This window comes from Nomascus leucogenys, chromosome 20, assembly GCF_006542625.1.
Source record: "Nomascus leucogenys isolate Asia chromosome 20, Asia_NLE_v1, whole genome shotgun sequence".
Lineage (NCBI taxonomy): Eukaryota > Metazoa > Chordata > Mammalia > Primates > Hylobatidae > Nomascus > Nomascus leucogenys.
The window spans coordinates 39911545-39932107 of NC_044400.1; the positions used below are offsets into that span (position 1 = coordinate 39911545).

The 20563-nt window shown below is 38.9% G+C and overlaps 1 protein-coding gene across 1 annotated transcript in view; it reads left to right on the top strand.

Annotated features, from left to right (window-relative positions):
• The window catches only part of LOC100591930 (cytochrome c oxidase subunit 7B2, mitochondrial), a 174965-nt gene extending 167953 nt beyond the window's left edge, over positions 1–7012 (top strand). Inside the window, exon 3 of the mRNA XM_030801080.1 lies at positions 6633–7012. Within this exon, the coding sequence (XP_030656940.1) occupies positions 6673–6918 (246 nt within the window). The 5' untranslated portion in view covers positions 6633–6672 and the 3' untranslated portion in view covers positions 6919–7012. The remainder of the gene's footprint in view (positions 1–6632) is intronic.
• The last annotated feature ends 13551 nt before the right edge of the window (positions 7013–20563 follow it).

A 20563-nucleotide genomic window follows, 5' to 3' on the forward strand; every position in this document is an offset into this window, starting at 1 on the left:
AACATTTTAAATATTGGGATTAGTTCAGGAAAAATGTTGATGGGCAACCTTTTTGCATCCCATGGTAGGGACCAGGATAATTTATTTTCTTAGATTTTAAGTTACCTTCTCTATTTATAGAATGGTGTCATTCATGGTGGAGAAGTGATAGGGGAGGATACACCTTTCTGTATATACGGCAGTGGTTCTGAACTGGGAATGATTTTGCACCCCAGGTAACATTTAGCAAGGTCTGGAGACATTTATGGTGTCAAAACTGGAGGATACTACTGCTGTTATTTAGTGAGTAGAGGTAGGGATGCTACTAAACATCTTACAATGCACAGGATTACTTTTCCCCTCTCCAACAAAGAATTATTCAGACCAAAATGTCAGTTGTATCCAGACTGGGAAACCCTGATATACACCTTAATGCCTTCTTGAGCTTCATCTTCCTCCGAACTATTTAAGAGTAATATCTGGGCAATTTGAGAAATAGGACTCTGTTTTGTTTTCTTCTTGAGATTACATAGAAAGCCTATATCGAAGCTAAGTGGGTCATTTGTTGGTCCATGTTGGGCTATACTTACTTAGACTGGATACAGTTATTATTTTCTTTTTGGATCATACAGCAAATCCTTTCAAGATGCCTCCCCCTTCTACTCAGGCATCTAAACCTGCCTTTCTGTGGCACACCTTAATTATGTATGCTTTCACCTCTCAGTATTCGGTGCCTAGATCACCCAAACTCTGATTCCCAAGGTCAGCAACAAGCTACAATGTCAGTATCTGCTGATTTTGAAGAGAAATCAGGACAGAGGTTTTGGCTGAAATCAACCCAGAGGTTAAGTGAATGGAATACTCAATTTAGTTAGAGTAACGTACTTGCTAAATTAATCGGATTTTTATTTTATTTATATTTCTCGATTCTATCTTCTCTCTATTTCTGGTATCAGTACTTAATTTAGATCCTTATTTTCTTTTTCATTAAGCATTGCCATCAATAGTTAACTAACATCTTAAATTTTTGCCATTTTTGTCATCTCTCCATCCATTTTACACCTAACAATTATGTTTGTAAAATGTGTTTTCTGATTATACCAATCAATAGTTTCTCCTCAACTGCAGGAAGGTTTCTCAAACTTGAGTTATGTTTGGAATCTTCTTAAAGGGGAAACTTTATTTCATCACTTGTACCATCTTAAATTATTTTATTACAAAATCACTTACATGTGGGTAAACTTGAAACTGAATTGATCTTCATTATATTGGGAGCTTAATACAACGATAAAACCAAAACATGTTTTCAATAAAAAGAACTATACAACAAATAAGGTTCAAATTTGTCATATTAACAGTATGACAGTTAACGTTGTCCTAAAACTCTAACACTGTTTGTAGTGATCGTAGTTCTTTTATTTTCACATGTCTATGTCTATGGTTAGTAAGCTTTGGTATGACTCAGTTCTTCTAATTCTTTATTTTGTCCCTTGCATACGAACACTTTAACATAAAAGCCGCATGCATTCTTTTTGCATTAACCCAGGGCAAATAATTGCTATACCTAAAATGCAGAACAAACATAAACCAAATTTATCTCTGACAAGATAAATTTGATAATTTGATACTGATAAGCTACATCATCCAGGTCTCATATTATTTTTATATTATGAAAATTAAAAACTAAAAATGAATTTTGATTTAATTTATTAATAAATTAAAAATTCTCATTGTTAACAGCAAAGGTTGTGAGTATGACAACTGTTTTTTAAATAGTGGGAAACACTGACCTGTAGAACTGACTCAAATGCCATAGCAAAGCATTTAAAGTCCCCAGTATGCCATTCTTTTCTCATGTCTCCAGGCTCATCTGTTGGGCATTCGTTGCTTCAATGCTTATTACGTAGTGTTATCGAGCTCACCAGATTGCCCTGTCTCTGTATGAATTCCAACCTGTGTGCTTACGCTCTGCTTCTCCATCTGTGTATTCCCTCCCACCACCAATTTTTGTTTCTGTCTATTTCAAAGTAATATTTCAAGATCTAGCTTAGGTATCATCTCTTCTAAAACCATTCCTAGGATCCCAAGATAAAATGCCCCCTCCTCTGTGAACTAAATACACCCTGTGCTAATTTCTAGCCTACTTCCTTCTGTAGAGCAATAATTATTTATTTCTCCACTATACCATAAGCTTCTTGAGAGTAGACATTGTACTGATGACATCTATCCCAGGCTGTAACGTACAGTAGTTAGTAGGTAAATAAATAGCAAAGTGCTGTGAACCATTTCCAATTAAAGAGCCATCTCTGGTAACCAGCTTGGTTTTGTTTTGGTTTGGTTTGGTTTGGTTTGGTTTGGTTTGGTTTGGTTTGCTTTGGTTTGTTTGATCATTTTCCAATACTCAGGGTTGAATACACTTTTTTTTTTTTATTTAGGTTTTAGGGTATATGTGCACAATGTGCAGGTTTGTTACATGTGTATCCATGTGCCATGTTGTTTTGCTGCACCCATTAACTCGTCATTTAGCATTAGGTATATCTCCTAATGCTGTCCCTCCCCCCTCCCCCCACCCCACAACAGTCCCCGGAGTGTGATGTTCCCCTTCCTGTGTCCATGAGTTCTCATTGTTCAGTTCCCAAGAAAACATGGTATGGTTGAAGAATTCGTTGGATTTAGAATCAGAGGACTTACATTCACATCCTTTCCTGTCATTTGTTCTTAGGTGTAAAATGGGGTTAAACAGTCATCCTTCCACACCATTTTTTCAGATGTGCAAAATCTTGGCACAATGTCTTAACACACAGGTATATACTCAATAAATGTTAGTTTCCTTACTACACTATTGTTTTACTTCTTTTGATAGCCTTCAGAGATTTGAAATTATTATTGTTACCAGTGAAGCTTCAGATTTATGTACTTCCTTATTGTAGTTAGACTGAGATCAAGTATTATTTTTTTCAGAAAGAACTTTAAGATGACTACATATAATAGATGACACAATAAGTCTTTCAACTTCAATGAATACTTCACTCCCTTTAACCATTTATATTTATTCAGAACATATTTCTTTTATTGCCATGGGCATGAGGGAACTTTTACTTTGTTTTTACTACCTAGAGAAATCTGTCTTCCTCTGTCTTTTTGTAGTCTGTTTTCGTCAGAAAGATCTACTTTCAGAAACATTGCCTTTACCTGCTATATTATTGAATTTCTTTTTTATGCTTTCATATGGATATTAGAACCTGTAGCTTTAGTTCTTTAGATAATAAGAGTAGGACTCACTGATAACACAAAATTTATTGTAGAGGTATGTAATATGGGTTTAAACAATATGGAAAATTCCTTGAATTTTGTTAGCTTTTACATGTATTTTATAAATAAAGATAAAGATAAGATAGATCTGAAGGCAGTTGAGACGGATGTAGCTGATGCCGACAAGGAAAAGAAAAAGAGCAAAGAGACTGCAGTTTGTTTATTATAGGATGAAATGCCAGCTGCAAACTATGGAAGGAGTTCCTAAAGGAGAATTCTTAGTAATAGACTTACTGGATCAAGAAAATTCAGGCTAGATGGAAAAGAAAAGCTTTATAGATATGGGAATAGCCAAAGGATGAACTAAGCTTCTAAGAAATGTGATCAATGTCACTAGAGACAACGGATCTGAATTTAAATGTAACATCATGAGTATAAGAAAAATGAAATCAATTTGTCATAAAGCAGCAAGCATGAGCCGACCCACTAGAGATCCCTGTTATCACAAATTATTCTTTGGTCATGTGTCTTCCTAAAGAATGAAAGCAATGTGTGGCACAGATCCTTTTGTACTGGATTAAGGCTGCACCTGTCATACCCTGACCGATGCCACCTTCTGCCTACTCTCTGAATTCAATTCAAATGAAAACCTTGGTGTCTTTGGGTGGGAAGATTCATGACTAACAGGAAACGTTTTTGAATATCTGGAACCTCGGAAGAAATTAACTTGGCTCTGTTTTGCCCTGTTTGTCACAATCATGATGAGTACCACTTACCATATGGTAGGAAATAAAAGAGAACCTTAGGGTCTTGTTTTCAAAGTTGGAATAAAGTCTTCTGAGCTGGAAAATCTCAGTGAATAGTTATGTTTACGAGTATTGACCTCAGGGTCTTTTATATGCGTGTTGCCTACCTTTGGGCCACAGTTAACATATGTCATTGCTGAAGACAGTGTTGTTTGACAACTTGCACACAGGAAGAGAAATTTAAAGAATTATTTTATGTTTCTACTTCCAGATTTTTTGTAACTATCCAAGGAATAAAATAATTTTGGCTATTATGAAATGCACATCTAATTTCATTGTATTTTGACTTGTTCTTAGTATTCATTTTAGCTTCTTATGAGGATACCAATATTCACTTATATTTCAGATTGGTTTTAAAAAGACCTTTTTATGCTTTTGTGTCAGCTGCTTTATATGCAGTTACCTCCCTTGCTCTTGGAGAACTTGCAGTTTATCAGAAGAGAATAAAAAGATAATTCCTTAGGAGAATGACAAGGCAAGTCACAGACTCGAAGAAAGTATTTACAAAATCCATGTCTAATTGAGGACTGTTATCCAGAATATACAAAGAACTGTTAAAATTCAACAGTAAGAAAATGAACAACCTGATTTTTTAAAATAAGCGAAAGGCCTGAAATAGCCACTTCTCAAAAGGGAGATGAAGATGGCAAACAGGCATATAAAAATATGCTGGACATTATATGTCATCAGGGAACTGCAAATGAAACACCTATTTACCGATTAGAATGGCCCAAATCCAGAACACTAACAACATCAAATGCTGGCCAGGATGTGGAACAAAAGAAACTCTCATTCAGTGCTGGTGGGAACTCAAAATGGTACAGCCACTTTGGAAGGCAGTTAGGCAGTTTCTTGCAAAACTAAACAAATTATTACCATGTGATTCAGCAATCATGCTCCTTGATATTTACCTAAATTAGTTAAAAATATATTCAGACCAATCCCTACCCACAGATGTTTATAGCAGCAGCAGTTGTATTCGTACTAATTGAATCTTAGAAGCAATCAAGATGTCCTTCAGTAAAATAATAGATAAATAAATTGTGGTACATCCAGACAGTGGAATGTTAATTAGCACTAAAAAGAAATGCACTCTCGAGCCACAAAAAGATATGAATGAACTTTAAAAGTATATTTTGAAGTGAAAGAAGCCAGTCTGAACAGGTATACTGTATGATTACAACTATATGACATTCCGAAAAAGGCAAAACTGTGGAGACAGTAAAAAGATCAGTGGTTGCCAGGAGTAAGTCAAAACAGAAAGATGAATAGGTGAAACGGAACCATTGCCCCGTAGACTGTTCTTTTTGATAAACATAGAAATTGACCCTTGTAGTGTTAAGAAGGTTGAAACTTATATTTGTTTTATCTGAATTCCTTCCTCAGGAAATGACTTTTAGGCCTCTCACCAGATGCCAGACCCATCATTCACCATGATTGCTTCCTTGTTCTTCCCAAATGCCTGTTTTCTTACACATTTTTACATTTCTTGCCTGCTATATAAAGCCCTGGTTTAAGTCAGGGAGATGGATTTGAAACTGAACTCCCATCTCCTCTGCTGCAGCACCTGATTAAACCCTTCTTCCTTGGCAATACTTGGTGTCTCAGTGATTGGCTTTCTGTGTGGTGAGCAGCAGGACCGAGACCAAACCTTTGGTGTTTCAGTAACATAAGCAGAGCACAGAGGGCTTTTTAGGGCACTGAAACTATTCTGTATGATACTAAAATGATGGATACATGTCATTATACATTTGTTAAAACCTATAGAATGTACAATATCAGGAGTGAACCTTAATGTAAACTATGGACTTTGGGTAATCATGAAATGTCAATGTAGGTTTATTGATTCTAACAAATGTACAACCCTGGTGGGAGATGTTGATAACTAGGGAGGCTGTAGGTGTATAGAGTCAGGGTACATGGGAACTCTCAATGTCTTCTGCTCAATTTTGCTGTGAACCAAAACTGCTTCCCCAAAATATGTCTATTTAAAAAGATAATGCCTCAATGTTAAGTGTTATGAAAAAAAGGTTGTGAATTGTGTGATAACTCAGAGACAAAGGGGCGTATTCAACTTAGTGAGGTATGGAAAAGACTTCACAGAGGTGGTAACTCTTAGAGTGGAATTTCAAAGGCAAGCAGAATTTTGCCTGTCGGAGGGGGAAGGTAAGTATTACAGTTAAAGAAGAAGGAAAAGGGTTAAGCAGGAGGGAGAAAACGAGGAGGAGGAGAGTGAGGAGGCATGGCGTGTTCTGTGACTTTCTGTCTATTGTAGCCATGTTAATAAGCTTGCAGTCTATAGAGTCAATGAATTGGATATTTGTGATGAGTAGAAAAGCTAACATTTATTACATGCTTACCTTGTTGTTGTTTTGTTTTGGATTATCACACGTAATACTGAGGCAAAAAGAGGTTAAATAATTGCCCCAAATTCATATAGCTAATCGGTGGCAAAGCTGGGATTCAAATTCAGATATTGTTATATCAAAACTCACATTCCTGAACACCACTCCAAGGGGTGATGTAGCCAAACATTCAAAGTGGAAGGATTGAATGAAGATTGGACATCAATGCGTTTCTTTTCTGTCTTTCCAGCCTCTTTGCAACAAAATAGACCAGTCAACTGCAATCCTTCATGATGTTTCCCTTGGCCAGAAATGCACTAAGCGGTCTCAAGATTCGAAGCATTCTGCAAAGTATGGCAAGACAGAGCCATGTAAAACACTCACCAGATTTTCATGATAAATATGGTAATGCTGTGCTAGCCAGTGGAACCGCTTTCTGTGTTGCTACATGGGTGTTTACAGCCACTCAGACTGGAATAGAATGGAACCTATCCCCTGTTGGCAGAGTTACTCCAAAGGAGTGGAAACATCAGTAACCATCACAGTTGCTGTAATGAGAGAATTGTTTAAAAAACTAACTTGTCATGTAAGCACTCTACTGCTTATTAAAATATAGCACAATTGAAAAAATAAAATATGTTTTAAATCTTTAAAAAGTCATTGCAAATGGTCATTATATTGCCTGGAAGCCATACAAGAGCAGTGGGTATAGATTACAGGGGATTATGAATAGCAAATATTTGAATGTAGGATTAATAAAACATGCATTCCTCTGGTTTAATGACTTACACCAGGTATCTTTCAGTGAATTTATACACATATGTAATTTATAAATTAATTTATTTGGCTGGAAAATCCTATTGAGTCTTCCTTGAAACTCTATAGATGTTTCTTGACTGGGGGTTACATCCCAGTAAACCCATCGCAAATTGAAAATGTTGTAAATTGAAAATACAATTAATACCCTACATACCCATTGTAAAGTCAAAAAGTTGAACCATTGTATGTTCAGATGCTCCTCAATTTATGATGGGGTTACATCAAGATAAACCCCTCAAAGTCAAAAAATCATAGGTTGAGCTATCCTTAGTAGGGGACTGTCTGTGTTCAGAAACTGACCATTTTTCACGTCCTTCATCATTCCCACCCTGGTCTGAACCATTATATTCACTGAGATTATTATAAAAAACTTTCTAACCAGCCTTCTTGTCTCCGCAGTTTCTGTCCTCCAAACCTGCCTCCCACCACCACACACAATCTTTTTTCAGCTCATCAGCCAGTGTTCATTTTAAAACATAGTCTAGTCATGTGAGTCTTCATTCAAAACCTAATTCTCATTTCATTCCAGAGTTAATGCTAAAGTCCTTAGAAAGGTACACAGGTCCCCTAAATGCTACACTGGCCAGTTTACCTCCTGCATCAACAGGTTTCTACTGTCTGCTCCCTCTGGGTGGCATGCACTTCTGGATTCTGTATGACTCCCTCACACCTTTTTGGGTTTTGTTCATGTCATCTTTTCAGAAGAGGCCTTTATCCTTTCTAAAATTGCAGACTTTATTTTGGCCTGGCTTTCTCTCTCTTGCTTCTTTACTTTTTTCTATATCACTTATCATAATCTCACTTAATATATATATTTATTTATTTGAGATGCAATCTCACTCTGTCGCCCAGGCTGGAGTGCAGTGGCACAATCTCATCTCACTGCAACCTCTGCCACCTGGGTTCAGGTGATTCTCCTGCCTCAGCCTCCCGAGTAGCTGCAATTACAGGCACCCACCACCATGCCTAGCTAATTTTTGTATTTTTAGTAGAGATGGGTTTTCACCATGTTGGCCAGGCTGGTCTCGAGCTCCTGGCCTCAAGTGATCCACCCGCCTCTGCCTCCCAAAGTGCTGGGATTACAGGCGTGAGCCACCGCAGGCAGCCCGCTCTTAAGATATATTTAACTTACTTATTTGTTTATTGTCTACATACAAAACTCCATAAAAGCATAGGTCTTGCAATTTTTTTTTATAAGTTGATCACAGGACTTGGTGGCTTTCAACTAGTTTGAATTAATGCATTAATGAGTGGCTTTAGGTAATTCAGAGTCCCCATCAGTCTGAAATTAAGAATTTGCCTATCAATCATTGTGGGTTGCAATGATTATTGGAAGGCATATTAGTTCTATATTGCTGTTTTGCAAATTATCCCAAAACTCAGTGGCTTAAAACAACATTTATTATCTCATAGTTTCTGTGGGTCAGATATGAGCATGACTTAGTTGGGTGCTCCTGGCTCAAGATCTGACATTTCTACAACCAAACTGCCAGACAGGGCTGCGATCATCTCAAGGCACAACTGGGGGAAGAAGCACATCTAAACTCACTCAAAAGATTGTTGGCTGGCCTAATGATCTTGCTGAATGTTGACTGGAACATCATTCCTTTGTCATGTGAGTCTCTCCATAGAGCAGCTGATGATACAGTAGCTGGCATCACTTAAGAGTGCGAAAGGGTGCCCAAGACAGGAGCTTTTTGTAACCCAATCTTACACATGACATAACACCTCTACCACATTCTATTCAGAAGAAACAAGTCATCAAATCAAGCTGATACACAAGGGGAGGAGATCATACAAGGGCGTGATTACCTGATGGCAGGAACCACTTGGCACTATTCTAGGGGATATCTACCACAGTTGGCAGTACAGACCTTCTCCTCCTACTGGATAACCAACTTCAGTCTGTTTCTCAAGCTCTGTTATATATTAGTATCATTATTCTCTAGACAGAGATCATTAAATGTGCCCAGCCCCATTTTTACTATTTGAAAGTTTCTGTATGGTCCCTCCTTGATGTGAAATTGGTAGGTCTTAGGGGTTGCCCACTTACAGTATTTCTAAATCATTCTCCAAACTGGTTAAATGGTTTACAGTCTCACCAGCAATGTAAATAACTTCCTCTTGTTCCACCTCCAGACTTACTCTTAGAGTTGTCAAACATTTTAATATTTTTGTTCCTTTGATGAGTGTGAAATAGTAGCTCATGGCTGGGCGCACTGGCTCACGCTTGTAATCCCAGCACTTTGGGAGGCTGAGGTGGGCGGATCACGAGGTCAGGAGTTTGAGGCTGGCCTGGCCAATATGGTGAAACCCCATCTCTACTAAAAATACAAAAAATTAGCTGGGCGTGGTGGTGGGTGCCTGTAGTCCCAGCTACTCGGGAGGCTGAGGCAGGAGAATGGCATGAACCAGGGAGGTAGAGGTTGCAGTGAGCTGAGATCACGCCACTGCACTCCAGCATGGGCGACAGAGCGAGACTCCATCTCAAAAAAAAAAAAAAAAAAAAAATACAAAAATGACCCGGGCGTGGTGGTGGAGTGTGCCTGTAGTCTAGTCCCAGCTACTTGGGAGGTTGAGGCAGGAGAGTCGCTTGAACCCAGGAGGCGGAGGTTGCAGTGAGCCAAGATTTCACTACTGCACTCCAGCCAGGCAGACAGAGCAAGACTCAGTCTCAAAAAAAAAAAAAAAGAGTAGCTCATGTTTTAATTTGTATTTCTGTGATTACTAATGAGGCTGGATATCCTGTGTTAGCTCTTTGCTTTCTTCTATTTTGTGATTTTTCTGTTTATTCATGTTGCTGCTTTTCTATTTGGTTATTTGTCTTACTCATTCGTAGATTTTTTTTTGTATATTTTGCATACTAATTGTATTAGGATTTAATGAGTGAGGCAGAACCAGTATGAGTATTATGCAATACAGGATTAATTATGGGCATTAAAATGAATGCAAATATGGGAGCTGGGGGAGAACTCTTTACAACGTTATGGCCTCCATGTCTGGTGTTGAATGGTTCTCAGTAAAGGAAGAAAGCTGCATGTGAAGTAGAGAAGAGCTAGGACCAGCTGGAATTGGGAACACTGAAATCAGGAATACAAATTGGAAGGTGTGCCTTTTTCTCACTTTCTCTATCTAAGATGACGTGGATGACCTGCAGGAGAAATTGATGGCCTTCACTATAGAGCTGCACATTCAACTGGCCCAGAATTCACAAAAGCTGAAGGAGAACAATTGATGAGATTTTGAATAGCTGTCAGTGCGGCAGGCCAGAAGATCAGCAACAAATTGCATAAGCTGCCACAGTGTTGGTGCTCTATGCCCACTTTCTAAATATAAAATGGTTGGTATTTCATGTTCATCTTTCCTATCTCATACATTGTTTGTTATTCTTGTGGCCAACTGTAATCTGAAAATATAAGGGGAAGGGTGTAAGTAGTTCAAACTTAGCAAAGTTGACACTCAAAGAGCCACAGTAATCTACCCTGTGTCAACTTCATATCAGTGTACATCTTTTCTAAACATACCTATATTTCAAACAAAGACTGTAGCAACACATGCTTCTACTAGCATGATGGCAACCTTTCCTCATAAGACTAAAAACATACTGTTTGCTCTTACTCTCAGGGTGGCACTCTGAATTTCCAGTTTAATGGCACCATTGCTGTGGTCCGTAGTTGACACCTAAGACTTCCAGAGCAGCAAAGCCTAAAGTAATGGAAACAAGAAACAAATATTTCTCTAGTGGATCACTAGGGATAATAGTGAAAGAAACCACTCCCATATTCACCTCTTGATTCCCAGATCTATAAATCCTGGCTCTGGGAAAATAGCACCATGTATTTTTGCTTATTTAGAGCATATTCAGCATTCTGGGAGACATTACCTCAGCCTTGCAGGGTGGTATTATCCAGCTGTTACTGTAACTAACACTTCAAAAAATTATTACTCCATTCTATCAGTGATGGGAAACATGGCAATACTAGTGACTCCCATAATCAAGAGCCCATTGCTGCACTCATTTGCTGTAAAATGAGTTTCTTCACCAAAATCAGTGATGCATGCTATACCATGATGTGGAATAAGGCATTTTTGCAAGTCCATGGATGACAGTATTTAAGAAGAGTTTTAGGGAGGGTAGATAAATCTACACACTTAGTAAATGTACATTCATGTGAAAACAAAGTGCTGCCTTTTCAACAATGGAAATGGTCCAGTGGAATCAACCTGACACAGATGGCTGCATGATCCCCTCCCTTCCCCCAAGAAATGGTGCCAAATGGAGATGCAGTGTTGGTCTCTCCATTTGGTAGGTTGGGAACTTAGCAGTGGCTGTAGCAAGACTAGCCTTGGTAAGTGGAACTCCATGTTGTTGAGCCCATGCCCAACCTCCATTTCTGCTGACGTAGTCATTTTGTCTCTGAGGCATTGTGAAAACACAGGACTGCTAGGAAAGGCTGATGGACATAAGGATGGGTCATCTTGTCCACCTGATTATTGAGATACTCCTCTGCTGATTATCCTTTTGGTGAGCATTGATATGGAACATGAATATCTTCCACTCTTTGCCCATTTGGAGAAGTCTGTACACAAAATCCATTCCCAGACTTCTTTTCACACATTTTGCAGTAGTGTCTCTTCTAATTTCCCAACCATCCTGTCAAGCCATTGGCTGGAATCCATGACTCAGTGTAGAATTTTATCTTTGGCCATCTCTCCCTCCAGGCAAAATGAACGACTATGTACATTATTTAATGCACTGCCCACCAGGAAAATTTCCCTTTTACTTTAGGGCCAACATAGAGTTAAATTACATGGCTGAAGCTGTCTAAATTCAGGTATGGTCAGCATATCTTGCAGAACCAGACTTGAATTTTTTCTTCTTTGGACAGCTCATAATAGGAAGTCTTACTTGTAAACTTTAGGTTCAAAGTGACATGAAACTTTCTCGAACACACAGCTTATAAAGAATGGAGCCAGGACTCAAGCCCGTATCTCTCTGGCTTTAGAATCTGTTCTTTTACTTGCACGTTACACTGTTTACCAGTCTTTCTTCATATATGTAAGTGGCAAGCTCTGGAGAAGGATTCAACTCGAGCTAGAAAAGACAGGAAGTCATTGTAGATTGTTGTAAAAATTATGGGAAGTAAGATTAAGAAAGTGCATCAGCCTGCAAATGGGGATATAAAATACATATGGAATATAATGAGGATTTTTTTTTTTTTTGGTTGCTTTTTTGTTGTGATTTGTTTGTTTGTTTTTTGAGATGGAATCTCAGCTCACTGCAACATTTGCCTCCCGGATTCAAGTGATTCTCCAGCCTCAGCCTCCCAAATAGCTGAGATTACAGGCACCTGCCACCACGCCCAACTAATTTTTGTATTTTTAGTAGAGACAGGGTTTCGCCATATTGACCAGGCTGGTCTCGAACTCCTGAACTCAGGTGATCCACCCACCTCGGCCTCCCAAAGTGTTGGGATTACAGGTGTGAGCCACTGCACCCAGCCTGGTTTTTGTTTTTAAACAGAGTCTTGCTGTGAGGCCCAGTCTAGAGTGCTGTGGTGCGATCTTGTCTCACTTGGTTCAAGTGATTCTCATGCCTCAGCCTCCCTAGTTGCCGGGACTGCAAGCGTGCACCACCATGCCTGACTAATTTTTTGTATTTTTGGTAGAGACAGCATTTCACCCTGTTGCCCAGGGTGGTCCCAAACTCCTGAGCTCAGGTAGTCTGCCCGCCTCAGCCTCCCAAAGTGCTAGGATTACAGGCATGAGCCACCACACCTGGCTATAGTGAGCGTTTTTAAATAATGGCTTATTTCTTAACTTTATGTTGAATATTTTCTGATTTGAAATTAGGATTAAAGTCTACCTCTTTGGGTTTATGTATATATATATATATGTAAGTTCATGTTTGAGGGAGAGAGAGAATGTGCATGTGTATCTATATATCTGTCTTTATAGATACATAGGTATAGATATATATGTATACATACACATAAGTATTTTTTTTTTTTTTTGAGACAGAGTCTCACTCTATTGCCCAGGCTGGAGTACAATGTCATGATCTTGGATCACTGCAACTTCTGCCTCCCGGGTTCAAGGAATTCTCATGCCTCAGCCTCCCAAGTAGCTGGGATTACAGGCATGCACCACCATGGCTGGCTAATTTTTGAAATTTTAGTAGAGATGGGGTTTCACCATTTTGGCCAGACTGGTCTCAAACTCCTGACCTCAAGTGATCCACCCGCCTCAGCCTCCCAAAGTACAGGGATTACAGTTGGGAGCCACCACACCTGGCCTACACATCTGTATTTTTAGGATCAAAATTATTTTAGGAGCATATATATGCTTAAAATTATTACATCTAAATTTTTGGCCACAGATTTCTTATAATCAAACTTAGATGTTGATTTTAGTTACTGTTTCTTTCCTTTTTTTTTTTTTTTTTTGAGAAAGGGCCTCACTCTGTCACCCAGGTTGGAGTGCAGTGGCTGGAGTGCAATGGCACAATGGCAGCTCACTGCAACCTCCACCTCCTGGGTTCAAGCAATTCTCCTGCCTCAGCTTCCTGAGTAGCTGGGATTAGAGGCACATGGCACCACACCCAGCTGATTTTTGTATTTGTAGTGGAGATGGGTTTCACCATGTTAGTTAGGATGGTCTCAATCTCCTGACCTCAAGTGATCTGCCCTCCTCAGCCTCCCGAAGTGCTGGGATTATAGGCATGAGCCACCATGCCCAGATGATTTTTTTTACTGTTTCTAACCTTTCTCACTGGAAATTATATTCAGGCCATATGTAAAACATAAAAATTATAAAAAATGCAGGGTCTGTTCCAAGATGGCTGAATAGGAACAGCTCCGGTCTGCAGCTCCCAGCACGATTGATGCAGAAGCCGGCTGATTTCTACATTTCCAACTGAGGTACCTGGTTCATCTCACTGGGACTGGTTGGACAGTGGGTGCAGCCCTCAGAGGGCAAGCCAAAGCAGGGTGGGGCATTGCCTCACCCGGGAAGCTCCTTGCCAGCAACAGAACAAAGCTGGATGGAGAATGACTTTGATGAGTTGACAGAAGTAGGCTTTAGAAGGTTGGTAATAACAAACTTCTCTGAGCTAAAGGATGTTTGAACCCATCATGAGGAAGCTAAAAATCTTGAAAAAAGATTAGATGAATGGCTAAGTAGAATAAACAGTGTAGAGAAGACCTTAAATGATCTGATGGAGCTGAAAACCGTGGCACAAGAACTACGTGATGCATGCACAAGCTTCAGTAGCCCATTTGATCAAGTGGAAGAAAGGATATCAGTGATTGAAAATCAAATTAATTAAATGAAGTGAGAAGATTAATTTAGAGAAAAAAGAGTAAAAAGAAACGAACAAAGCCTCCAAGAAATATGGGACTATGTGAAAAGACCAAATCTACATTTGATTGGTGTACCTGAAAATGATGAGGAGAATGGAACCAAACTGGAAAACACTCTTCAGGATTATCCAGGAGAACTTCCCCAACCTAGCAAGGCAGGCCTACATTCAAATTCAGGAAATACAGAGAACACCACAAAGATACTCCTCAAGAAGAGCAACTCCAATACATATAATTGTCAGATTCACCAAGGTTGAAATGAAGGAAAAAATGTTAAGGGCAGCCAGAGAGAAAGATCAGGTTACCCACAAAGGGAAGCCCATCAGACTAACAGCAGATATCTCAGCAGAAACTCTACAAGCCAGAATAGAGTGGGGGCCAATATTCAACATTTGTAAAGAAAAGAATTTTCAACCCAGAATTTCACGTCCAGCCAAACTAAGCTTCTTAAGTGAAGGAGAAATAAAATTCTTTACAGACAAGCAAATGCTGAGAGTTCTGTCACCACCAGGCCTGCCTTACAAGTGCTCCTGAAGGAATCAATAAACATGAAAAGGAATAATAAGAGCTATTTATGACAAACCCACAGCCAATATCATGCTGAATAGGCAACCAGCCACTGCAAAAACATGCCAAATTGTAAAGACCATTGATACTAGGAGGAAACTGCATCAACTAATGGGCAAAATAACCAGCTAACATCATAATGACAAGATCAAATTCACACATAACAATGTAATATAATGTAATATAAAACAATGTAATGTAATGTAAATGGGCTAAATGCCCCCAATTAAAAGACACAAATTGGCAAATTGGATAAAGAGTCAAGACCCATCAGTGTGCTGTATTCAGGAGACCCATCTCACATGCAGAGACACACATAGGCTCAAAATAAAGGGATGGAGGAAGATCTACCAAGCAAATGGAAAGCAAAAAAAAGCAAGGGTTGCAATCCTAGTCTCTGATAAAACAGACTTTAAACCAACAAAGTTCAAAAGAGACAAGGCCATTACAGAAAGGTAAAGGGATCAATTCAACAAGAAGAGCTAACTATCCTAAACATATATGCACCAAATACGGGAGCACCGAGATTCATAAAGCAAGTCCTTAGAGACCTACAAGAGACTTAGACTCCCACACAATAATAATGGGAGACTTTGGCCGGGCGTGGTGGCTCATGCCTGTAATCCCAGCACTTTGGAAGGCCGAGGTGGGCAGATCATGAGTTCAGGAGATTGAAACCATCCTGGCTAACATGGTGAAACCCTGTCTCTACTAAAAATACAAAAAAAAAAAAAAAAAAAAGCCAGGCATGGTGGTGGGCGCCTATAGTCCCAGCTACTCAGGAGGCTGAAGCAGGAGAATGGCATGAACCTAGTAGGCAGAGCTTGCAGTGAGCAGAGATCATGCCACTGCACTCCAGCCTGGGCAATGGAGCAAGACTCTGTCTTTAAAAAAAAGGGAGACTTTAACACCTCATTAGATCAACGAGACAGAAGGTTGACAAGGATATCCAGGAATTGAACTCAGCTCTGCACCAAGCAGACCTAATAGACATCTACAGAACTCTCCACCCCAAATCAACAGAATATACATTCTTCTCAGCACCACATCACACTTATTCCAAAATTGACCACATAGTTGGAAGTAAAGCACTTCTCATCAAATGTAAAAGAACAGAAATCACAGCAAACTGCCTCTCAGACCACAATGCAATCAAATTAGAACTCAGGATTAAGAAACTCACTCAAAACTGCACAGCTAAATGGAAACTGAACAACCTGTTCCTGAATGACTACTGGGTAGATAACAAAATGAAGGCAGAAATAAAGATGCTCTTTGAAACCAGTGAGAACAAAGACACAACATACCAGAATCTCTGGGACACATTTAAAGCAGTATGTGGAGCTGGTTTTTTGAAAAGATCAACAAAATTGATAGACCACTAGCAAGACTAACAAAGAAGAAAAGAGGGAAGAATCAAATAGATGCAGTAAAAAATGATAAAGGGGATATCACCATCAATCCCACAGAAATACCAATTACCATCAGAGAATACTATAAACACCTCTAGGTAAATAAACTAGAATATCTAGAAGTAATGAATAAATTCCTGGAAACATACACCCTCCCAAGACTAAACCAGGAAGAAGTTGAATCACTGAATAGACCAATAACAGGCTCTGAAATTGAGGCAATAATTAATAGCCTACCAAGCAAAAAAAAAAAGTCCAGAGCCAGATGGATTCACAGCCAAATTCTACCAGAGGTACGAGGAGGAGCTGGTACCATTCCTTCTGAAAACATTCCAATCAATAGAAAAAGAGGGAATCCTCCCTGACTCATTTTATGAGGCCAGCATCATCCTAATACCAAAGCCTGGCAGAGATGCAACAAAAAAGGAATTTTAGACCAATATCCCTGCTGAACATTGATGCGAAAATCGTCAATAAAATACTGGCAAACTAAATCCAGCAGCACATCAAAAAGCTTATCCACCAAGATCAAGCTGGCTTCATCCCTGGGATGCAAGGCTGGTTCAACATATGCAAATCAATAAATGTAATCCATCACATAAACAGAACCAAAGAAAAAACCACATGATTATCTCAATGGATGCAGAAAAGGCTTTCAACAAAATTCAACAGCTCTTCATGCTAAAAATTCTCAATAAACTAGGTATTGATGGACCGTATCTCAAAATAATAAGAGCTATTTATGATAAACCCAAAGCCAAGTACATACTGAATGGGCAAAAACTGGAAGCATTCCCTTTGAAAACTGGCACAAGACAGGGATGCTCTCTCTCACCACTTCTATTCAGCATAGTGTTGAAGTTCTGGCCAGGGCAATCAGGCAGGAGAAAGAAATAAAGGGTATTCAATTAGGAAAAGGGGAAGTCAAATTGTCCCTGTTTGCAGATGACATGGTTGTATGTTTAGAAAACCCCATCGTCTCAGCCCCAAATCCCCTTAAGCTGATAAGCAACTTGAGCAAAGTCTCAGGATACAAAATCAAAGTGCAAAAATCACAAGCATACTTATACACCAATAATAGACAAACAGAGAGCCAAATCATGAGTGAACTCCCATTCACAATTGCTAAAAAGGGAATAAAATACCTAGGAATCCATCTTACAAGGGATGTGAAGGACCTCTTCAAGGAGAACTACAAACCACTGCTCAACAAAATAAAAGGGGACACAAACAAATGGAAGAACATTCCATGCTCATGGATGGGAAGAATCAATATAACGAAAATGGCCATACTGCCCAAGGTAATTTATAGATTCAATGCCATCCCCATCAAACTACCAATGACTTTCTTCACAGAATTGGTTCACATGGAACCAAAAAAGAGCCTGCATTGCCAAGACAATCCTAAGCAGAAAGAACAAAGCTGGAGGCATCAGGCCACCTGACCTCAAAACTATACTACAAGGCTATAGTAATGAAGACAGCATGGTACTGGTACCAAAACAGATATATATAGACCAGTGGAACAGAACAGAGGCCTCAGAAATAACACCACACATCTACAACCATCTGATCTTTGACAAACCTGACAAAAACAAGAAATGGGGGAAGGATTCCCTATTTAATAAATGGTGCTGGGAAAACTGGCTAGCCATATGAAGAAAGCTGAAACTGGATCCCTTCCTGACACCTTATACAAAAATTAATTCAAGATGGATTAAAGACTTAAATGTTAGACCTAAAACCATAAAAACCCTAGAAGTAAACCTAGGCAATACCATTCAGGACATAGGCATGGGCAAGGACTTCATGACTAAAACACCAAAAACAATGGCAACAAAAGCCAAAATAGACAAGTGGGATCTAATTAAACTAAAGAGCTTCTGCACAGCAAAAGAAACTACCATCAGAGTGAATAGGCAACCTACAGAATGGGAGAAAATTTTTGCAATCTACCCATCTGACAAAGGGCTAATATCCAGAATCTACAAAGAACTTAAACAAATTTACATGAAAAAATCAAACAACCCCATCAAAAAGTGGGCAAAGGATATGAACAGACACTTCTCATAAGAAGACATTTATGCAGCCAACAGACACATGAAAAAATGCTCATGATCACTGGCCATCAGAGAAATGCAAATCAAAACCACAATGAGATACCATCTCACACCAGTTAGAATGGCAGTCATTAAAAAGTCAGGAAACAGCAGGTGCTGGAGAGGATGTGGAGAAATAGGAACACTTTTACACTGTTGGTGGGAGTGTAAACTAGTTCAACCATTGTGGAAAACAGTGTGGTGGTTCCTCAAGGATCTAGAACTAGAAATACCATTTGACCCAGCAATCCCATTACTGGGTATATACTCAAAGGATTATAAATCATGCATATGAAGGATTAGAAAGACACATGCACACCTATGTTTATTGTGGCACTATTTACAATAGCAGACTTGGAACCAACCCATATGTCCATCAATGATAGACTGGATTAAGAAAACATGGCACATATACACCATGGAATACTATGCAGCCATAAAAAAGGATGAATTCATGTCCTTTGTAGGGACATGAATGAAGCTGGAAACCATGATTCTCAGCATACTGTCACAAGGACAGGAAACCCAACACCGCATGTTCTCACTCATAGGTGGGAATTGAACAATCTGGACACAGGGCAGGGAACATCACACACTGGGGCCTGTTGTGGGGTGGGGGGTGGGGGAGGGATAGCATTAGAATAAATACCTAATGTAAATGATGAGGTTTACCCATTAGCATGCAGCAAACCAATATGGCACACGTGTACATATGTAACAAACCTGCACGTTGTGCATATGTACCCTAGAACTTATGTATAATAAAAAAATTTTAAAAATGCAAGCCATATTGCTGTTCTCTATGTATTTGAAAACTAAGTTTTGAATAAGTTTTTCAAATTACCAGCCACAACGTCAATGTTATATTGCCTCACACTCTTCTTGGAAATTACATTAGTGTATATTATTATGAGAAAAATGTTACTTGACGGTTACTGAAAGCATCATTTTGACATGTGTTCTTCCTTTATTTGGAAAAACTGTGCTACTAGGGCTATGTTTTGCCATTGCAGTGTGGATAAGTGTGAATCATAAGTGTACAGAGAAAAGCTAGAATTTGCCATATCAATGTGCCATGACAGTTGTTAAAGGATTAAATTTTTTTCCCATTTGAAATATACGGTAATCCCATAAAGTCTGTAAACTGGTCATTTACCCTATTGAATAGATGTTTACCTATTATTAGCCATGGGTTGGTTAAGTGACAAGGAAGTCACTTAAAAATAGAGATAGAAATAGAATCCACCTCTCTTGCCTTTTAGTCTACTGCTCCTTTGGGAATTTAACACACTTCCTCCAACCAGACAACCTTGATCTCATCCTAAGTGATGATGGTAAGTGGATAGATAAATAGTGTATCTGCATGCCAACTACTGGGAGAATTGGTAAGCAAAAGAATTAGACTGGTGAATAAGGCCAGTATGAGGCTGTGTGTTTGATCAGTAAGATTTATGTGCAGCCATTTTAATGAGATTTGAATGTTAGGTCCAGTATTTACTGGTTCACAGCTTCATCACAAATAGTAAAATCTATCCAAAAAACTGTATGGATGTTGGTCTCAGGTGTGAACAATGGATAAAGAGATATATCTCTGCCATGGAATTTTACTCATGTACTGACTTAAATGCACTGTGTGACATCTTTAAAGATGTGATGTAAGGAAAATGAAGTGGAGATTGCAAGCCAGTTATCAGTAATCATTGCTAAAACATGTTTCATTAAAACCCCTTTTAAGCAAGTGTCTGCTAATTTGGGGAATTATTCATGTATCATGATAGTTCCTCATTTATTACAAATGTGGAAAAGTGCATACGTGTATAACATACATCATAAAATCTTTCATGTTTTGCAGTAACAGCAGTTGTTTTCCTTAGGTGATGACATTAATTTGAGCAGTATTTCTTATTTTCTAATAACCTTTTA